At 37.2% G+C, this 21,954-nt stretch overlaps 1 protein-coding gene and 1 non-coding gene across 2 annotated transcripts in view; one reads left to right on the top strand and one right to left on the bottom strand.

Moving 5' to 3' along the window:
- LOC119737223 (brain-specific angiogenesis inhibitor 1-associated protein 2-like) overlaps nucleotides 1-21,954 on the top strand; it is a 47,072-nt gene that overhangs the window by 7,205 nt on the left and 17,913 nt on the right. The window contains exons 3-5 of the mRNA XM_038211413.1: nucleotides 3,144-3,230; nucleotides 12,294-12,355; nucleotides 13,214-13,330. Of these exons, the coding sequence (XP_038067341.1) occupies nucleotides 3,144-3,230; nucleotides 12,294-12,355; nucleotides 13,214-13,330 (266 nt within the window). The remainder of the gene's footprint in view (nucleotides 1-3,143; nucleotides 3,231-12,293; nucleotides 12,356-13,213; nucleotides 13,331-21,954) is intronic.
- Trnap-ugg lies at nucleotides 13,460-13,532 on the bottom strand. The gene has a single exon. It is a non-coding gene; the product is annotated as a tRNA-Pro (tRNA).

Genomic DNA, 21,954 nt, shown 5'->3' with positions numbered 1-21,954 from the left:
TACAATCATAGATGTCAGATGTACTGGTACATGTACCGTAGCAGGCGAAGGAGAAAAAGTGGACCCCAAATTTATGGAATGACCCAAATAGTGCTGTGTTTCTACAATACTTTGTATCCATTGCCTTTTACAAACACACTCTTAGAGGGTTAAGGTTAAAGGGAGGGGGAATGACTGGGTCTAGAATTGAACCTGTGATCTGAAACACTGTAACTAGCCCCACTAACTGAGCTACATGTATCTACAATGATTTCACCATCTCCCGATTATATGTCATTTTTTTTCCAGTCGTTGGCATTTCCAGCATTATGCAGTGTCCACGACGGAGCTTTTGAGAGCTCATTGAATAAACCTGAATATGTATTTTTCAAATCTTATAGATCCGTCAGCTAGTAATTGGAAGAAGATTGCAGACTAGGAGTTTTGGATTATTTCTCTAAATTATTAATTAGATATCATGGTTAATTGGTTCTGTCATAGACATTACATTTCCTTGTATAACGCTGGAATTGCATACGTATCTAATTACCCGTACGGCTGGCTGCATCAGATAAATAATGTTGTAATATATCTTATTTGTACACATGTATCCATTCATTCTTATTAAAAAAAAATACAGCCATTTTTACAGGGATATTATGAAATTAAAATGTTATTGAATTATGAATTATTGATGAATGTAAAATCCATGCGTAGATATCTGCGACGGTTTCCTATTGGAAGATAAGGCTTGGGTTGAGTCAAACTGACTCTGTACTGAAGCGAAATAATTTATTTCAGGGTTGCTATGACAACTAGTATCTAGGGGAAAAATCTGATGATACTTCGAAAATGAAATTTCTGATTGAAAAGGTAGGATGTTTTGAATCAGGGCTGGGCTCTTTTTATGAATCTTTTATTGCTTTTTGAGCACGCTTACTAAAATAGGGCCTACTCGAACTGAAATTGTGTCATTTCCAAATTCAGTTAGGCTTATAAGTTGCAGAATTCATTAAAAAGTGATTCATTTAAATAATAAATGAAACTGAATTACACATGTAGAATGCTTGATTGTCACACTTTTAGTTTCAAGTTGTTGAGCATTGTTTACAAATGGAATTATGTTTTCAAGATATGTATGCAAAAAAACCTTGACATTACCCGAACCAAAACCAGGTTGTAGTAGCTGTTTCACTTTCCTAACCAAAAACAAATTATTATTTTTATCATGAACTGCATCATATTGAAATACTTCATTTGATTGATTTTGTGCATGTGAGAAGTAAAGATTTAGTCAAATAAGTTTCTCGTTTCCACCTGAACAACACCCAGTTTTGCTTGATTTTGCTTAATTTTGTTTTGATGTAAGATTTGTCGTCCCGATTTTGTTTTAATAACAAAAAATAGTATCCTTGGTTTACTGCACAGTGCTGGCATTGGACCTGTATGGAAAGTATGGTAGACTGTGAATTTGTGGGGTTTACAGGTGAACAGACCTTGTGCGATAAGGGGGAGTCAGAGGGCAGTGGTTTGGTTTTGCTGGGATGGGCACAACTAAGCCTTTTGTGCATTCATTGTTAATAAATTAAAATAACGAAGAGCAATCTGCTGTACATGTACAATGCATAAGGTCTAGATAAAAACTAATCAAGTGCATTTACTACAGTGAATTTACTTTTACATCTCCAGTGCAGTGTAGAACATGTACTCAAGTGGCTTACACCCAAATCTTTAATGTGGAGGACTTGAACAGGTTCAAAGAAATCCCCAAATATACAATCTACCTGTAGAAAAACCCCATTTTGATGCAGGCATAATTATTTCAAACAATCATAATCTTCTTATTTTGGGGGATTTCTTTGAACTTGTTCAAGACCCTTACGTTAGGCAACCCTTCACCTAATGTTTAGCCAAATTTACGAACTGCTCTTTTTCTCCTTTAAATTTTTTATTTTATTTTACCCAAATATGGGAATAAATATATTACACAGAGGCTATTTATGACTTAGAATGCAAATTAGGCACCTGCCCCAAAAGAACATCAGGTGTCACCCCTTCAAAATATTTCTTTAGGGCTAAAAGAATCTATCTGCTAAGTTTTGCGCTTTGGACCAGTCGGTCACAATTTCGATTATATGCCACCTGACTAATGTAAAGAACATGATGACAATGACATTAAGTACACAATGGAAAAGAAATTTGCACGTGTAAAGCATCTATTTCACTCTTTGCAAGATGTGTAAAAGTACATTTGCCAGCACACAGGAATAACACGACAATGGTTTCCCAATCAGGAATAGCAGCCTAGGATGTCTTGATTTTTCCCTATTGATTTCCTGGCTTTGTCAGTTGGCACAGTGTCCAATGCAATGCACTTTGGTTGCGTGACCATTTTTGCGACATATGGCTTTCTGCTTTTGATCCCCAGTCAATATCATTGCACACATGTGCAGTGTTTCAGCGATTACATCATTGGGCTCATTGGCTCTGCGCGTGAACAATAAAGGGTGTAGTGTAATCTGAGAAGGAGGATGAATGAAGGCATTTAATATTTAATGCTTCATTTTTAAAATATTACTGCAAATCAGTGAGAGTGCATTTAGGCATGATGTAGGGAGCAGGAAAAAAATTAGTTTGACTTGAAAGTTTTCTGGGTTTTTTTTTCCCAAAAGAAAAAAAATCCTTATTTTCACTGCAGTGACTGAACATGTTTGCTTGACACATCACAAAGGGCCACCAATTTCTGTTTCACAAAGATCTGTAACTTCATTTCAGGAAATTGTAAATTCTGTTCATGCATAACGAGTACATGTCATTTGTGAGATATTGATGTGTTTTTTTTTTTTTTAAGGGGGGTAAATTTTGCTACAGAATATTAAAACACATTCAAAGCTGTAAATAATGCTTGGAGTTTGAAATATTACAGAATTTAGCTATTTTCCATTGTTTTGTGGAGACAGAGGTTCTCCCAAAAGCTGAATTTCATTTCTTTTGATAAGTTCTGTATTAAAATCCTTTTCTGATTAGAAGGCGGACGCCATGTTCCTTAATCCATTCGGATTGGCCAAAAGTTATGAATAGAACATTTTCATAGTATATGTAGGCCCTATAATTTGTTAAAGTCTAAAACATGTCACTAAAACACATTTTTTTTTCCTCTGCAGATGTCACACAAGTTGCGAAGGATTATTTTGACGCTCTCATGAAAGTTGGCGAACTGGCAAGCGAGACAAAAAGTGCAAGACAGTTGGGTAAGAAACAAGGACTTAATTAAATGACGATGCTTCAGGTGTAATTCAATGTTTTAAAAATGTGTACAAAGTTGTTGAATGTAAATTTCTTGTAACATAACAAAATGAAATGCTTGTCTGTCCTGTGCTTAAGGTCTGTATTCCAATGACAAATTTTAGTGTTTTCTTTTTTTTTTTTAAATCTTGTTTAGACAGTTCACACCTGTTTACATGTGTAAATTTGCATTCACTGTTAACTGCAATACTTACATAACAAATTTATAACATTCTAAAATTGAATTTTCAACCATCATGCTCTCCACCCAAACGAAAATTGCCCTGATTTCTCTAGGCCAAAAAAAAAAGTCGGTCTCTGGTCAGACCGAAGTTCCGGAATTGATGCGGCGACGCGGTTTTTTGTGTGTTTTTTTTGTGGCTTTTTTTTTTCAAGCTTGTATTGTACAGACAAGGTGGGTACTATTTTGCTTTTTTGTGTCCTCATTTTACATTGGTGTCCTCCATAATTTGCCTTATCATTTGCCTTGGTGCAATTTCCCCATTCCTTGGTGCTCCTTGGTACAAAAATTTGAGGAGGCGCGGCAATAGAGGGCGCTGTTGTAGCTTCCGTGTTCATTTGAAAAAAAAAAAAGGGTGACGCGCATGATTAAAATCGACGCGCGCGCTGACCAGAGACCGAGTATTTTTTTTTTTGGCCTTATCAATCTGGTCATTTTCTGACACCGTGAAATCCTGAAAAGGAAATAAAGTAGGTCTGAAGTCAAGGTCATGTGAATACTGAGAGGAAATGCTGCCTGATTATGACAGATGTTTTTATTCTCCAACTGAACAGACCCTAACGATGTTGTATGCACATACCGTACACTGTAGCTCCAGGCTTTGGACAAATTACTGTACAGAGCTTGTTTTTCTGTTTATTGAGATGTGATAATTGGCTACAGTTGTACAACTGATTTTGTTTTTCTGATATTTTTCAATTGTACAGTTACATATTCGAATGTGCATGCATGCTTCTCATGTATACCGGTAATACATTTGTACATTAGAAGCATGCTACACATTTTTTTTTGCATGCACATTTTTTTACATCAATCATTATGCCTGAATTTATTTGAGTTTACATAAAGTAACATGCATACATACGGTACATGGAGGATTTACTCATGTTTAAATGAAAAATCAGAAGTCAAATTGATATGATGCGAACCATTGAATCCCGTGTACATACACATACATATGTACATTGTACACATAACAAATTGATGACTGAGATCCTCATTATTCAGTCCAAAACAGCACTGACGTAAAAGGAGTCCAATTTTTAGGAGGGGGAGGGGACTCATTTCCTGGAGGGGGTATTCAATGTGTTTTTTGAAATTTAGGAAGGTTAATTTACCTTCCCCAAATTATAAGGGAAGGGGAGGGCACAGGTTGGGGGAGGGGGTAACCCATGTCCCCATTTAGTTTGCCCCTAGTCCAAAATCCATCCTCGTACTTTTGAAGTAGTTGTTTGGGGGTAATTAGGAAAATGATTCTTAATTTGAAGTTGTTTAAAAGCCAAAAGATGTAGAATTGTACATGGTACATGTATACACATACCGGTACATGTACCCTGTACATTGTACGTGTACATTTACATCCTTCTTACTGTTTCATCCAGCAATTCTTTCTGTGGAATTTGGCAAAGGGTTTTCAACAGTCTTGGTAAAGCCGTGACAAATGATGTTGTCTGGCCCCAGGGTTATTTCGGAAATCTTGCAATGTTGACATTACATGTGTATCAATTTATATGTCATTGACACTGCATGTTGGCACATTTCCACTTGATGTATGCGTACTACATTCACGCAAGTCCATTCACACACCATTAAACTTTAAGGGTTTTTCCGTTTGAGTGACCGGTTCAAGATTGTTAAAATGTAAAATTAAAACACTGTCAAAAGTGGGTTGTCCTTCATTTTTCTTCGGATACCCAAATTCTAAGGAAAAATGCTCAGAAAATCCTGCAATACCGTCCATGTAAAATTCAATCCTGGTCTTCTGAATTGATCAGTTCTCCTTGGCTCCGCCCACTGCTACAGATGATCAGTGCTTAAAGGGACACTGGGTCCTGGAATAGCCCAATTGGGCTAGAAAACGCGCTTTGAACGAGATGATGTTAATCGGAAATAACATTTAAAAGTAGGATATAAACATCCACACAACTATCCTTTAAAAACTGGGTGTTTTTGTGTTATTCCTGTATTATGCGTGCGAGAACAAATTTTCGGGGTCCACTTTTGCGACCCCATAATTTTGAGCTGTTTGGATGCTAGTTGTGATTTCATTCGTAAAGTGTTCGCCTTTTGCGGACGTTGAAGAAACCACTTTTTTTTTGCATTGGTGATTGGTCGCCGCTGTTCCCGAGACACACAATGTGTACATCGCACACTGAGAACGACAGGAAAAACGTATTTGTACTCCATCGTGTCCAATGTAAACAAGCAGGTTTTTTTTTGTCTTTTCTCAGAAGCGGTAAGACATTAGGTTGGTTTCCTTTAAAGCAGATGATTGAAATGCCCCGGTAAGGGTAAACTTGTAAACAATCCAAAACATGAAATTTTCGGGGATTTCAGGACCTACCGTACCGGTAGTGCCCCTTTAAGTTCTTTCTAGTAACTTTCACCATCTTCACGGCTTCATCTAGAAAACAAAAATATAAAAAAACGCACAGTGCAGTGTGCTTCTTTCCCCCAGGATTTACATTTATCTGTTCATCAGCTTTGTGAACGCACCTTATCGATCTGGGATCTAAAGCTTTCACAGTTTAATGGAGTTTTTCGCCTGATATTCCTTGATAATTGGCTCCCTGGCTTTAACACACCCTTGCCTTCATGCATTATGCAATTTGATTTTGCTCGTGTGGCCAGAAAAAGAAAATTAAAGAAACTACCTTTACACTCAATGACCTACAGGGTGAGTAAAAAAAAAAACGAAACCCAAATGTCGTGACCATTGTGTTAGTGAAGTTCTGCATGTAGCACTTTCAAAATCTAGGATATGAAAGCCCCATTCATTAGCTTTCTATTAGTACAAGAATCATTCAAATCACTTATGTACTTTTCAAGTTAAAACACAACCACCGTTTTAAAGCTCTGTCCACAGATCACAAAAAAGGCGAGCGTTCTATTAGCAAAACAAAAACAATCAACACACATCCTTATGTGATTTGTTTTCGATTTGCTGAAAGAACTAGAACTTTTTTTGTGATCCGTGGACAGAACTTTGAAACGGTGGTTGTGTTTAAAACTCAGTAACTTGAAAAGTACATGTATGAGTGATTTGAATGATTCTTGTACAAAAAGAAAGCTTATGAATTGGGCTTTCATATCCAAGATTTTGAAAGTGCTACATGCAGAACTAAAACAATGATCCCGACATTTGGGTTTCGTTTTTTTTTACTCACCCCGGGACAGCACAAGTACAGCCATTGACACAGTGTGCATGGTAACATGTTATTTATTTCAAAGGCAATTCCTGTGTAATGAAATAAAGTGTAATGCTACAGAGCCAATTAAGCATGATATTATTAAATCAATGATTCAGAGAAATGATTGAAAACTCATAGTCTGTAATCTCCTTGACCATTACTAGATGATGGATGTATAAGATTTGAAAAATACATTTTCAGGTTTATTTCCTGAATTTTAAAAGCTGTCACGGACATAACATAATGATGGAATTGCCCTAATGAAATTTTGTATCTCTATTGCATAATTTAATATTTTTTTCACACCTATCATATATGTACTCATGTTAGGAACATTTTGAATGTAAAAAAATAATAAAAATATCAATAATGAAACTACCGGTAAAGACACATTGTGAACAACGTTTGGTATTAAAAAGTGTTTGGAATTTTATCCAAAGTATTGAAGAGCTGTTTTTCTTATTTAATTTTTAGATCATCCACAGTTACAAACCTAATTGTGCACATTAACAAGTCTCATTACGTACTGTGTCTCATTAGTCCTGTGATCCAGTCTAAACCCACAGACTCTGCCAATATTGACTTGTGATTTACAACCCCAGTGTTAAAAATGTCAAAATAAATCCCCATATCTGATAAAAAGGTAATCTCTGTACTGATTAATTTTTTTGGGCAAATGATGTTGCTCGTTGTTTTCAGTTTTGAATCCAGAACCAGTTTCGAATCCTTTTTACCTACATTAAACAATAAATTAAAAAGTATGTGTGTAAAAATATTTTGCACAGTGTTAAAAAGTAACAGTGTGGATTTCAGTACCCTAGGGTATTTAGTTCATAACTCGAAGAATTTACAGGTGTCCAATGTGTGGTACAAGTCTTGACCCAGATCTGCACCAAGGACCTGCTGTCACTCTGCCTTTGGGGTATCTTCCAGTACAAGAAACCTGTCACTTTTTATCATGTGTTCTAGCATGACACTTTCCAGGCATACATGCAGTGGTACAATTTATTCAATTTGATAAAACAGATTTCAAGCCCACCCTATGACTGTGCATAATTGCCACACCAGTACTCCTTCAGCTGAAATTTTCTTGAAAAGTATTTGTTTAAGCTTACATACATACATCTTATTAGTTTTTGCAAAAACAAAAATGTAACTGTCTACTGCTGAATGGTTGATGTAGTTGGCAGATTTTTTGCCTGACGACTATTCCCAACATCTTAGAACTTTAATCTGTAGATTGTGTTCAAGAGCCAATCCAGAATTCAAACAGAGGGGGCTCACATTTTAAATAAACTACATACATGTACCGGTATTTCAAGACATTCAGCTTAATGTTCACAACCACAATTCTCAGTCGTATAAAGCTCCCAAAATCTTCCCCTCTGGATCTAGTGAATACTTGTTCCCCATATTTGGTGTTGGAAGGCTCTTGTGGGTTTAGGAGATTGTCTTTTATAGTACCGGTACATGTACATAATAACCAGTGTGTCTACTCGATAATTGTTCATAGTCTGATCATTAATCTGTTAATTGATCAGAAGAGTACTTGAAATTGATACATATCCCCCTTCATTTTGAGTGCTTTTTTGTGTACTTGTTCAACAATACCAAGAACACACTCTGTATCAAATAAATGTGATAAATGGGGTTAAAGTCTCTTTGATTTGATAAGAGGCATTGTTGTTTTTGTGAGGAAAAAAAAAATTGAAACGTGACAGTTACACTTGAGATTAATTTAAGAGTATTAGACAATACATTCTACTGGGACAATAGGCCTACATTCTACTTGTACTTAACACCTTTTTAGCCAGCACACCCATAATCTCGGACACTGCATCCATACATGTACATGTTTATTTACTTATCATATTTACACAAGGTTAGGTATTATCATCGATCGATCAATCGACTGACTTTTGGAAATGAACAAAAATGCATGAAAAGCAAACGATCCTACAACATGTACATGTATGTACAGTACATACCCCCTCCCTCCCCCCCCCTTGGTATGTATGTATGCATGTTCCATGTTACATGGATGGTATTTCCTCTATTATTAGCCTACGTGTATGAGTGTTCAAGAAGTCTCCATATAAACAAGGAAATGTTGATTTAAAACAAATCAGTGTGTACATGTACATGTATACATCATAATTTGAACTGCGCAATGAAAATAAGATGCTGAAGCGATAAAAGTCAATTCCCAGGGGCATAACGCTTGGCATGCCTGCAGGAGCTAAGTTCCAAAATTTCTTGTGAAAACAAGATATGATTGTGCATTATTTCAGTTTTAAGCCAAAATGTACCGAAAACAAACAAAAACTGACCGAGTTGGATTCGAACATGCAACCTCCAGAATACTGTATCCCAGTTTCGGTATCTCAGTGAATTTAATTTGATAAGCAGGCAATAAGAGTTAGTTTGCGGTATTGTCTCCTATACAACAATCTGATTTCAAAATTATGGTGATGGTTCTGGTAGCCATTTGCTTGGCGCTTCCATGCCTGAGCGCCCAACACACATGGGGAGTGTAATAAGGGAATAAATGTGTGTTTGGGAGGTTCTAATCACTTTGCACCCTAACCCTGCTGAATCCAACAGGATCCAACTACAATGTATGTCATACCCGATGGAGCCTGTTGGATTGAGCAGTAAACCCCTTGTGTACATTCCTCATGCAAAATGTTGGATTCAGCAGGCAACTGAACCGCATTATAATGTCATGTTGACTCTGTTGGATTCAGCAGACAACTAAAAATAAGGCACAGTGGATTTAGCAGGAAACTCCGGTTGGACTCTGTTGGATCATGGTTGGATTTAGCAGGGTAGTCCTGAGGAACTACATGTACAGTACTAGGGGGTTAGGGTTAAAGACCGCTTGGAGTCTGGGTGCTGATAATTACCCGAGCCAAACGCGAGGGTAATTATCAGCACCCAGACTCTAACAGTCTTAAACAGAGTGATTAATACCGACAAAGCACATTTTTATTCCCATTCCTTTTCGGTCAAGAAAATCAAAACTTTTCAGTCAAAAAACCCAATTTTGTTCAACAAGTTCAGTTCATGTTTTGTGGAACACCCCTCTAGCTAAATAATGGAGTGTCCAGCTTGCGAGTACCATGTAAACAACTCCTTTTATGGAGATTTGCGCGCACGTCGCGCGTACTACGCGATGTCGTGCAGGATGCACGTGGGGCGTTGCATTGTGAATTTAGGACTATAAAATACTGACTCACTGGTAGTATTGCGTGTGCCTAGGTGAGGATTGTGAATGTTCAACCAATAAAATGGTAAGATGCACTGGATTTTTTGGGAGTCCACATTTTATGTGACACTGAAAAAGTGTTTAAGACCAGCTAGCCGTGTTCTTATCATCCATTTAAGACTGGCCACAGTATGTGAATTGGAGCTGACATACATGTATTCATGTAGTAAACAAGCTGAAACTGTGTTGGATGACACCCGCCAACTGTTTGTTCTTCAACTAAAGAAAACAACCAGTGGCGATGACAACTCAAGAAAAAAACACAGGTCACAGAAAAAGCAAACAAACCTGAACAGTGGACTTCCTATTTCCTGAAACTTGAAAATTTGTGTTATTTTGATAAAGCCTTGCCCTTTTTTTGGTTTCACTTTTGACTTTGAGGGGATGGCGTTGATGAAGCTAAAAAGAAGAAATCAATTTTTTTTTTCAAAATTCTTAAAACTTTAAACCTTTTTGAAAGAAAAATTATTCCAATGAGAATATTGATTTTCTAAGTCATTTAATCATTTTGAACAAAGGTGTTACCAGGCCAGAATTCTATGTTCTGTACATTAAGACTAAAGACTCTTTCAAACAAAAGTGACAAAAGCGTGCGACTTATCATGCAAATAATTTCAAAAATCGTGCAACACATCGCATAGTGGTTCATTCACACACGCGTGTACGACATTGCCGTGCATCATAGTTTTTAATGTAGCTTTAAACATTAGGGTATCATTTATCACATAAATTATTCATCAGAGCCAACTGGTATTAATTTGTACAACTTTATTTCATTACTTTCATTTCTATTCGCAAGTTCAAAAAAATAAAGATTTTACCTCGCTTTCAATTTAATATGGCCAACTTGTGAATAAAGCCTATAGACCATTATCATGTTGCGGCCATCTTGATTTTTTTCCCATTCAAATCAACGTTACCAAAGCGAGGCTGGAAGGAAAAATAGTCTGGTTCCCTTTTGCACATAAAAACATTATCATTTTGTACTGTTATTGGATACAGGGAACATGACTTAAATGGTGGCAGCATGATAAAGGTCTATAGGCTGGCCTCTGGGACCAGCAAAAAGTAACAAACTCATTGACAAGTTTTACACTGTGCGTGTGTACCGGTAAATTGTACTTTTCTACAAGTCTGTACAAGTTTATGGTACATGTACATGCACTTGTACATGTATCAATATAATGAAAATAGCCCCAACAGCCCTGCTTATCTGTTTGTGTCAACGACTCAACGTATCTGTGTACACATCTATTGTACATGTATGAACTAAAATTTATGACAGCAGACAAGATAAATAGTGTGCATTTATTGTTGTCTTAGGCCCAATTAAATTGCGATAACATGTCTGAATGACGTCAGGCTCACATTCATGAGTTCCTTAGATACTGATGTATGCCAAATATTCAATACACACATTCGCTATTTGGGAGAGTCAATATCAGCAGTGGTTGTTTTTAACACAGAATTGTATCATTAGGCCTAATTGTCATCTCCGTTTGAAAGATGAAACACAAATTAATTTGTGACATGACGGTTGCTTTAGTAACAAATTAGTTATGATTAGCCATTCACACAAATGTTTGATCGATATCATTTAATTGATATTCATCTTTCTATTTTGAACACTTACAGTACATGAACATGGATATTTTGTACGTTCATTAACAAATTATGAATATGTAAATTGCAAAACTTAGATGTTACATTTTCATCGAATTTATTGGTAAAGTTTGAATGGTCTTGAAAAAATATATCTTTGATCTCAGAATTCATTTTTTCAGTGGTAAGACATGAAAGTTGTACATACCCCAGAATGTGTAGCACTTGCTGTATTTGAGTACTGATCCAAATAGTCATTTTTTGCACAAAAAGGACGTTCCCTTATTGAATGGCATTGTAGTTACGACATAAATTAAACCAATAACAAAAACTTGTTTGCAATTTCAGCCCAATTTTAGGTCAGTTAATTAGAAAATTAAATCATTGTTTGGGTATGTTTTTGGGAACATCATTCCTCCATGGGCAAAGCCAACCTCTTTTTTTTTTAATTTAAATTAATGTTATATTTTCTTTTACATTTGAAACATATCCGTCCCTGAAATGCAGGAAACTGGCTTAAAACAATAGTTTTCGGTGTCAAACTCGTCGTTGATGGGTTCCGTCCTTTGCTTTCATTTTCACAGCATGGATATGTTTTCTTTACCGTTGGCCCAGAGATTTGCAAATTTATTTAATATGTCACAAAATTCTAAAACCGAAAGAAAAAAAACATGCATTTATGACAGAACCTTGTTTTGTTTCCGTTTGTTGTTTTTTCTGTATACAGGGCAGTCGTTGTTACAGATTGCAGAAACCTACAGACAAATAGAGGCAGAGAGAGAAATCACAGTGAGTAACGAACAAACAAACAAACAAACCAACCATGTTGTTTTACTTCTACATTTTTTTGAGACACGCTGTACATGTGTTTCTATGGAACTACAGTACGACAAGGTCTCATTTAAGGTCTCAGATTTGGGATAAAAAAAGTTGAAATTTCACTGGTCAAATAATAAGTTACTTTACAAAAACACTCAAGAGCTGTAATCTTGAAGAAAAAAAAAATGGATGGAAACTCTCTGATAGTCGAACGGGCATGCTATTCATGAGCCAAGAAGACCTATGAATGCGGTTGCAATCAGAGACCATTGGGCAATTTGGCAGATTTCCATATTTTTTTATTTAGCATATGTGTCACACACACACAAAAAATAGAAATCTTAATATTTTTTCTAAGGTTGGGTTTGAATATCAGGTTGCTGAAATATAAACCGAACGGTGGAACTCAAACCAAAGTTTTGAAAAATCCGAATTGAAATCCCATGTGATAAATTGTTTTAAACTCCGTAAACTTCACGAATGTTTTACGTTACATACCAAGTGTGGACATTCCATTGCTTTTGTGTGTAGTTAAGAAAAACCAGTGGAAAAAACTCATTTTTCTCAAACTGTGAAAACTCTTTCAACCCAATTTTTTTTTCTATGATTCCCTTTAGTGTTTCCTTTCATTCTACCACAGATAAACCTAATCCGAAAATGCCTCTAAACCTGTTTTCCAGAAATGGGGAAACACTGTGTGGACTTGCCCAAGTCCACACAACGTCGCCTCTACCTGGTTTATGTGGACCTCTTTTGTTTGGAAGTCCACACAGTGAATGTAATGCCTACCCACCCAGGCCAACCTGTTCATGTTTGCTCTATTCACAGTTACATGCCTTCAGGAAGGAGCTGTTGAACCCCATAGAAGCCAAGTTGGATGCTGACTACAAGGCAGTACTGCAGGCTCAGAAGTCTTACATCAATGAGAACAAAGTCAAGGCTGAGGTACCTGATATAAGTAATCAGTCACAGTTTCTGGGAAAGATTTTATTTTGATCCCGACCACACACAGAACATGTATGCATCAAATGAATCCTAGAGTACCCCCTTTTCTTAGAAACTGAACACAGAAATTGACTGGAGTAGGGTTTGAACCTGCGACCTCCGTAGTACCAAACTAGTGCTCTACCAACTGAGCTATCCAGCCATATGTTTGCGGTACTCCAGTTTGTCAGTGTCTTTGTTTAAGGGGTACTGTTCAAAAGATGTGAGCATTCAGCTGTTGGCACTACATCCGCTGGTTCTTGCTGATCACGTATCGGGTTGTTCAGTCACCGCAGACATCACCAATTTCATCATCACGCTACTCTAACATGATGCATGGGCAAGTCATCGTCATCAGTGACGGACTAGCAGACAGAGATTCAGAAGTCATTAACGCATATATGCCATTTATAGTCAGGGATCATGCTCAAAGTCACAATGTTAGCAACATTAGCAATGCTGCAATTTCTATTTAAACCCTCCTATGCGTAGATGCATTCTGTGCAAAGTTGTCCTTGCAGGCGAAATCAATCAAGTGACTGTTTTCAACAGTTCAGAGCTCCCAGCCTACATAAAGCAGGATTGACTGGCTGTGACTGTTTATGTAGCTTGATACAGCGATGCTTTGGCTGCAGGTGATTGATAAGCCAGCTGTGCCTACCACTTGCCTGCTTTTTGTCTGTTGACTGAATTAGACTAGTCACAGTGCTTGTCCACAGTTTCTCCAGCCTGATGTCCAGTCTTTCTTGCAGTCTTGTAGCTCAACCTCTTCTTTCGGTCTACCTCTTCTTCTTCCGTCTTCTGAGTCTTGGCCGACAGTTTGTTCATGCGTTGTCTAGTTTTGTGACTGATTGTCTACTGTTGTGTTGTTATGCAATTTACCTTTTTGGGGGGTAGCAAGCGGGGATGTATCATGAGAAAAGGATTCTTTCCAAATCAGAATTCTTAACAAATCTGCCATTTCTAGAACCAAATTGTTTAGGGGAAGGGCTTAATAGGTTTTTTTGGTGTGGAAACCTATTTTTAGGATAAAATTATCATGGAAGTATTACTAGAACTAAGGGAATTTTTCAAAATTTAAAAAAAAATGGTCAAAGTGTGTTATCCAATTACATGTAAAATAATAAGGACAATTATGAGGAGTTAGAAAGAATTTTAAAAGATTCATTTAAAATCCCTGTGCAAAAGGAATCTCATTTTGAAATTTTACCCTTCATGATGTGAAACCTATACTTACCGTACAATATCAACTAGTGTTTTTATTGAAATTAAAATATATCGGCCAAATATTCGTGATTCAGCTAATACAAACAATGATGTCATAGTTTGGAATAATGCCACATTCCTTACACATACCACTTGTCATGTGATGCGGTTTGCCAAACCTTGGAAAAAGAAAAGTGACTCAAACTTTGGCATTGAACAAACTACATGTATGAAACCAGCTCATAATGTAGAAAGGCAACACAAAAACAGCGATAGAATTTTTAGGGTCATACAGCAGCCCACTTTAAGCCACTTCCTGCCAGCTATAGATAACATCCTGATAATACAAGAACCCTTTGCCCTGATAGGCCCAGGTATGCGCGGGATTGCGTTACACTGACTCAACTAAACCAAAAAGGAAAATCAAAACATGTTTTGATATCTAGCATAAGGTGTGGGCGTCACAAATAAAAACAATTGCATGAAGGGAAAATTACGTTGCATAATTGAGCAGTTTTATGGCACTTCTAAGCACGGAAACTTTCTGAGCTTAGAAAAAAGTGCTTAGCAAAAACAGGATACCAGCCAAAATTTCAATATGAAATGCATGTATCCTGCTTGGGACCATTTTTTTTATATGGCGCCTATTTTTGATCAAAACAAATTTGCCAAGCAGTGTTCTCTGCAAATCAGCTTATTGAAATTTCCAACAGTTTGTCACATTGTAACCACTGCCTTGATAGTTCATTTTTTTTAGGAATAAATCAGATTTTTAAAAAAGTATTCATAGAGAATTAAGACCAAAACTAGATTTATGTTTGTGGACAAACACAGGGCTGTTTCGTTAACTTTTTGTGAAGTTTCAATATTAAGTTCCATCCAGGAATGATGTGTAGTTCTGTTTATGATAACTGGTGGCATATAATATGTGATTGCATTCCCATAGGGCTTTGAATTATGACGCCACATGTGACGTGATGACGTCATGATGACGTCGCATCAATTTTCATCTATAACTATATTTGTGTTTGTTAATAACAACTTAGCCATAGCATACATCGTTGAAAGCAAGTTCACATCTTTCACCAATTTTAAATTACAAGGCACTTCTGGTTTCAACCGGAAGGAAGGGTCACGTGATTTTGCACATAATATAAAAAAATGAAGACCCTGGATTATTCTATCGATTGTATTATGCTATGGGCAAAAATGACTGGGAAGGAAAAAAGAAAAAAAAAAAAAAATCTTAGCGAAAACAAAGGATGTTTCGGCCGGTTGCCGAAACAGCCAATAAGAATTTACTCTTAACCCAAATTTTTTTTTTTTTTTTTTTTTGTGCATGAATCTCCTCAACACCCAACAGAATCCAACAATAATGGAGAGTTCTGAATTCCTTCATCAACTCTGGAATGCATGCATTTACGGTATTATTTATTTGTTTTTTATGTATTTCTGGGAATAAACCAAGGATTCCCCAAAAGCACCCTAGGCACTGTAGCCCGAAACCCTGAAGAAAGCTGTAGAGAGACGACAAGGAGACCAAATTACAGTTTTTAGAGGTGGGAGCGGAGGAAAAGCCCAGAAGAACATTCTGGTAAAAAGCCACAGATGCAGGCAGGGGCTGAAAAACCCGATCTAAATATGGACCAGGGCAGGAAGCGAATCCGGACCATAGCTTTGGAAGATAAGAAAAGAAACCACTGCTCATGACTGATCTTAAGCACATCTATTTGCCCTCGGATAAATTCTGACTCACCCTCTGAAACAGAAACCAACAGCTTAAAGGGAAATACAACATTTGTAAACATTGAAAAATAAAACTACCAAGTTTTTACGAAATACCTTACTAGGATGTTGGTAAATGACAGTCTAAAGCATCCTGTAAGATTATGGCACCTGGTGTGAAGTCATTTTCAAGAAAATTATATTTTTGTATACATTTCCAACGGTGGTCGGCCGACCACCGTTGGAAACACCTGACTATTTTTCAACTACTGCTCCAAATTTACCATTTTGTTTCAGTCCAAATTTTGTTTGCTATTGGTCGCATGTTCATGAATGGGTGCAGGCCAGCTACATTGGTTCCCTTACCGTACAATTTTCCGGCATCTATAAATTGATTTATTTTATCTTCAGTGGAGTCAGGGAGCCAGACTACTTGAACATTTTTTGTTTTTCTTGGTTTTCCAGCATTTTCGAACACAAAACTTCAAACATGTCAGTGTAACAATAATTAATAATTTGATCTATTATACTAACCCCTCAAATAGTTCGTTTCTGAAAATTAAAGCAAAAGCCAATGATGTACATTCCCTTTAAGACTAGAAACATAATATTTTTTTTGCAATCTTAACTTCAACTGTCAACTGTAGCTAAAATTATGGACCCTGGATGTACACATGTAGGAGTTTTCAGCTGACCGAAGGCCTACCCATGATGACTCTGACAGATATTTTTTGTCTGAACCCCTTCGCAAGTTATTACTCACTTCCATGAGGTTTGCGGTGATTAATATGATCATGATGCACTGTGGGAAGTGGTTAGCCACATGATGTTCATACTCATGGGACCTTGCGAATTGGTACACAGACATGATAGCGGTGAGCCAATATGGTGAATATTCACGTAAATATTTACTGGAGCCCAATTTCATGGTGTTGCAAAGCATGTCTGATTTTTTTTTTGGGGGGGGGTTGGTGGGGGGGCAAAATGTCTGAAATTCACTTGAGGATTGGCATTTTGAAGACACTGCAATGAATGGGCGCAAATTTCAGACTTTGTGTTCTTGAGAAATTTCGGATTTTAGGGCCTAATTTTATGGTGCTGGAAAGCATGTGTTTTTTCTGCTACCTGTATTAGAACTTTCAAAATAAACCCTAAAATGTCAGAATTTTTTTTGGGGGGGCAAAATGTCTGAAATTCACATGAGGATTGTCATTTTTAAGACACTACAATGAGTGGGTATTAATGAGCAAATTTCAGACTTTTTGTACTCAAGACATTTCAGAAATTTGGTTACTTTCTGTGTCTTTCAAGAACATCATTGAGCCTGAGAGGACATTTCAAACTTCTCATGTTTGTAAGCTCCTTGCATGAACTCTACTTACAGCATGCACAATTACTCATTTACAAATGCTATAATAATTTGTTCGCAAAAATTGTACGGTACAGCTGTTATCCAGGATCTGTCATGTACTGCCTTGTTTGCTAAAAATGGACACTTGTTTTGTTTGCCTAGATGCGGAAGCATTGAATCAGAATTTAGGCCAAATCTATTTTCGTCTCTTCTGTTTTTTCCTGGTGAAGCCTAGCTCAAACTTGGCACCATCAACAGTTGCCTCGGAGATCTGTTGACAAAACAATGACCTGAACATCTTACTAGAACTGCCAGCACCAAGCAAATGAAATATTTTTCCATATATATATTAAACATAGTTTACATTGTTAACATATTAAACATTACTTAGAGCACATTTTTTTTGTCTGACCTCTTTGGAATTTCTCTCTTAGAATTTTTTTTTTTAATAAAAAGAATGTATCCCCGAAGGAAAAACAAATTGCTGGTAAGCATGGATAAAATGGACTTAAGTTGTAAAGTATAACATATACATTTTCAATGAGCTTTTGTTACAAAATTTGGGAGATGTTGTCGTTGTTCACATGAAGTGCCACTGAGTGTTTGCCTCGAAACAGGCAACTGTTCAATTTCATCCCCATAGCATCCTGCAGTTTTCCATTCGTCCTTCGTTGTTTTTGTGTAGTACATGTACATGTAAATGCACCACACTATTCGCACAACTGCATTAATAACACTTGCATTTGGGACTAAAAAACTATTATTATTCATAGAAAACAAATCCCGCAGAAATGGCGCGCCTCCAAGGAAAACCTAAAAACAAGGGTCCTAGCGCAAAATAACTAACATGTGGCAAAATGGATGGAGGTAGCGTAGAATTTGATCAGTAAGACTTTGAATTGCTCAGTTTGGAGAAGCCACATCTCAGTGGTTTCCCAAGCATTTCATTGTATGGAAACAGATCTACATGTACATGTATGCATCCTTTGCTGATGTGTGACCATGGTTGGTTCACAACAAAGTACAAAAGAGTCTTGTCCATTAAAAAATGAAAATATTTAAAAACAGAAGTGCAAAGTTTTCTGTTGGGTGAAGGATCATACATTTAGCAATTCAAAATTGAATTAATTTAATCTGAAAAGATTGCGTTTCATAAAACCAAAAAATTGCAAAGTTGTTGTGGGGTGGGTCATCATACCATTTACATGTACCAATTCAAAAATTAAAATTTTTTTTTTTTTCACAACAAAGTAAAAAAAAAAAATTAATTGATTTTAAAAAAGTGCAAAGTTTTCTGTTAGGTGAGGGTTCATACATTTAGTAATTCAAAAATCAAATTATTTTATTTTGAAAAGATTCTGTAAAAAAATGAAGAAATTAACAAAATAAAATGCAAAGTTAAATGTTTATTGGGACAGTTGGGTGTGGCCGTCACTTAGCTATTCATAAATTACATTATTTCTTCCGACATTGTCCAACCGTCTTCAACAGAGGCTTAAGGCTATCATGCAGTCCTCCTCCCATGCAAAGGCCTACAAGTTTTCCCCCGAGACAATCAGTTGCGGCTAAAAGTAGACAACAGACAGATGACTAAGGCACACGGGCTTTCCTGCCTTGAAATAGCCGGTCTATGAAAAAAAAAACATGAATGAATTGCAAAGAAAAATATCCACCTGCGATATAAGGGAGTCGCGTAATTGCTACCGGCGCCAGTTTTAACAGGGGGGGGGAGTTGGTAAACACCTCTGTAAGCAAGTGTGATGGGCATGCCAAAATATGGCGTATATTAATTTGTTGTTTTACCATCATTGTTTATGTTTATTCAAATATACAATCTTTATAATTTTCAGTATATGGCCACATGTATTTTAAAATTGATGAAATCAAATGTTGCACTACAGGAACATTTTAGTAACTATCATCTAATTATAATTAAGGCACCCTCCTCCCCTCCAAAAAAAAAAATTGAAGAAAATTACAAATTTGAATATGACTAACTGTGACTGTCCAACTACATTAAAACTTATGACATTTCAAAGAGATTTACATGTACGTTTGTACATGTAATTCTGTTTCAGAATCACCAACAGCTCATATTTGAAACATGCCCATTTCTGTCTTACATGTATTTTGCAAGATAATGTTACAAACACGGAATCCCCCAAAATGCTGTAAACCAATCTGGGCATGTTATCAATTCTGTACCAAAGGCCCCCTTCAATGGCCAACGCGTAATTGTGCTAGCTATTGTTCACTTCAGATAATCCGTCACGGGCACTTGCTTTGTACCGTAGCAAGCACAATGGTTTACAGTGATCATGCCCCTGGATTGGTCTGTATGTGTACCTTACAAAATGTCTATCAACATAATCAGGGGCTGGAAAAATTGGAAAACCAGATACCTCTCGTTCTAAAATGACTAAACCAGGTATTTTGGGCAAAAATAGCCATGTAAAAATGTTTTGCCCTTGCCCCTTGACCTGTGACCTGTGACCTTAACCAAATTATTCCATAGCAGGAAGTGAGTACTTAGAGTGACAATCCTCCGAACAAGAGCGTCAGGTAATAATATCACATGCAAAAAAAGAAGAAATAACCCAAAACGAAAGGTCAACCCTCCAAGCTAGAATTACCCAAAACAAACGTGTCTTTCCTGTTTGTGACTTAACTTTGTTTGAGGGTCTGAAAAATACATGCACACTGCCCATTGTGCATAAAACTAAGCATTAAAATATTAATGCCATTATTTTCTAAGTGAACTTTAAAGTTATTAAAAGTGCGAGGAAATTTTATCAGGAAGTGCTGTGGGTCACTTTGTTGCATTTAATCAGAACGGCAGCTGACAATCCTTGGGTGTGGTTTGGAAAGGAAAGTCGCTGTTGAAAGGTGCCTGTTCATTGTCTGTCGTCCGTATTATTTGATTATTGAGGCTAGACTATGCAGAAAAAGGTAAAGGGTAAAGGGGGACGAACCTGTGTTCACAGGAACGGAGAGCCCATCTCTCCTTTGAAGCGATTGGGCCAGACTCATATGCTGCTGTGGGGGGATCGCCACACCTCCTCCACAGCGAGTCTGTTACCTTCCCAGCATTGCACAATGCCGGTACCCATTTAACACCTGGGTTGAGAGGAGTAATTGAGGTAAAGCGCCTTACTCAAGGGTACAACACGCATGGCCATGATGGGGCTAGAACTCACAACCTCTCGATCATGAATCCTGTGCTCCACCGTTAGACCACACGTGCCCAACATGCAGACTATGCAGAAATCACCTTTATTGTACCAAAAATAGATGAAATTTGCATTGTTGGTGACACTAGCATCTGGAGCCATTTTCATGGGGCTTCTTAGCACAATATGTATTTGCTTACCCAAGAAGGGTTACCAGCCAAAACGTCATGTGATTTGCTTGTGACTGGTTGTCAGCTGATTTTGCTTAGCTCATAAATTTGGTGAATGCTGAGTACTTTTTTTTTGCTTTTAGCACCATAAAATTTGGCCTGTTCTTTAGACATGCTTGCTTGCTTATGCGTGCATGGAGATTTCTATTGTTACGTCACAAAGTTGAGCACATTTTTCCTCTGGAGTAAGCATTCCTCTTGCTGTTTCTGCTTACGGTCGCCATGAAATAGACGGAGGCTCTGTTTAGCAGAAAATCGTGTGCTTAGCAGCGCCGTGAAATTGGGCCCAGTTTTCAACCGAATGTGCACAAACGTTTAGTGTGCTTTATCGTGAGAGGCACGCATCTGAGTTTGGGTATTTGGATGCAGGAAGGGATGGATCTGAACCAGCAGCCTCCAGATTACCACGGCGGTGCTCTACCCACTGAGCTATCTAGCCCTTTTTCAAATGGCTCAAATCGGTGGGATAACAACAATGCACTGTAATGTTGAGAAAAGATATCCAAAGCTTGCCATCTCAAGAGGGCGCCATTTTCAGTTGACATGTAGGCATGGTGGACACAAGAAGTTAATATCAGTAGCACCGTACCGATGTATCTTTTTTGAATCCCCTCTCACCCCGTGTCTCAATATTCTGTTGAGACTAGTACATGTACATGCCTGCCTTGCTTGATTGATCGGGGTCAATCCTGAATTGTGTCAAGTCAAACGTCAACCCGGAAACATCTTCTTACTGTCAAAACGTCAGTTCACACTTGACAATGTTAATCTTCTCTGTTAGTTGCGGCGCACTCTTTGGTCACAATTGAGTGCAAAGTCATGGATGACCAATCCATGGTGGATGATAGGGCTTTAAACTTGCAAAATCATCCAAGTTAATTTTAATATACATTTTATTACAAA

Source organism: Patiria miniata, unplaced genomic scaffold, assembly GCF_015706575.1.
Source record: "Patiria miniata isolate m_02_andy unplaced genomic scaffold, ASM1570657v1 HiC_scaffold_3, whole genome shotgun sequence".
NCBI lineage: Eukaryota > Metazoa > Echinodermata > Asteroidea > Valvatida > Asterinidae > Patiria > Patiria miniata.
This window is presented reverse-complemented; position numbering and strand designations above follow the sequence as displayed.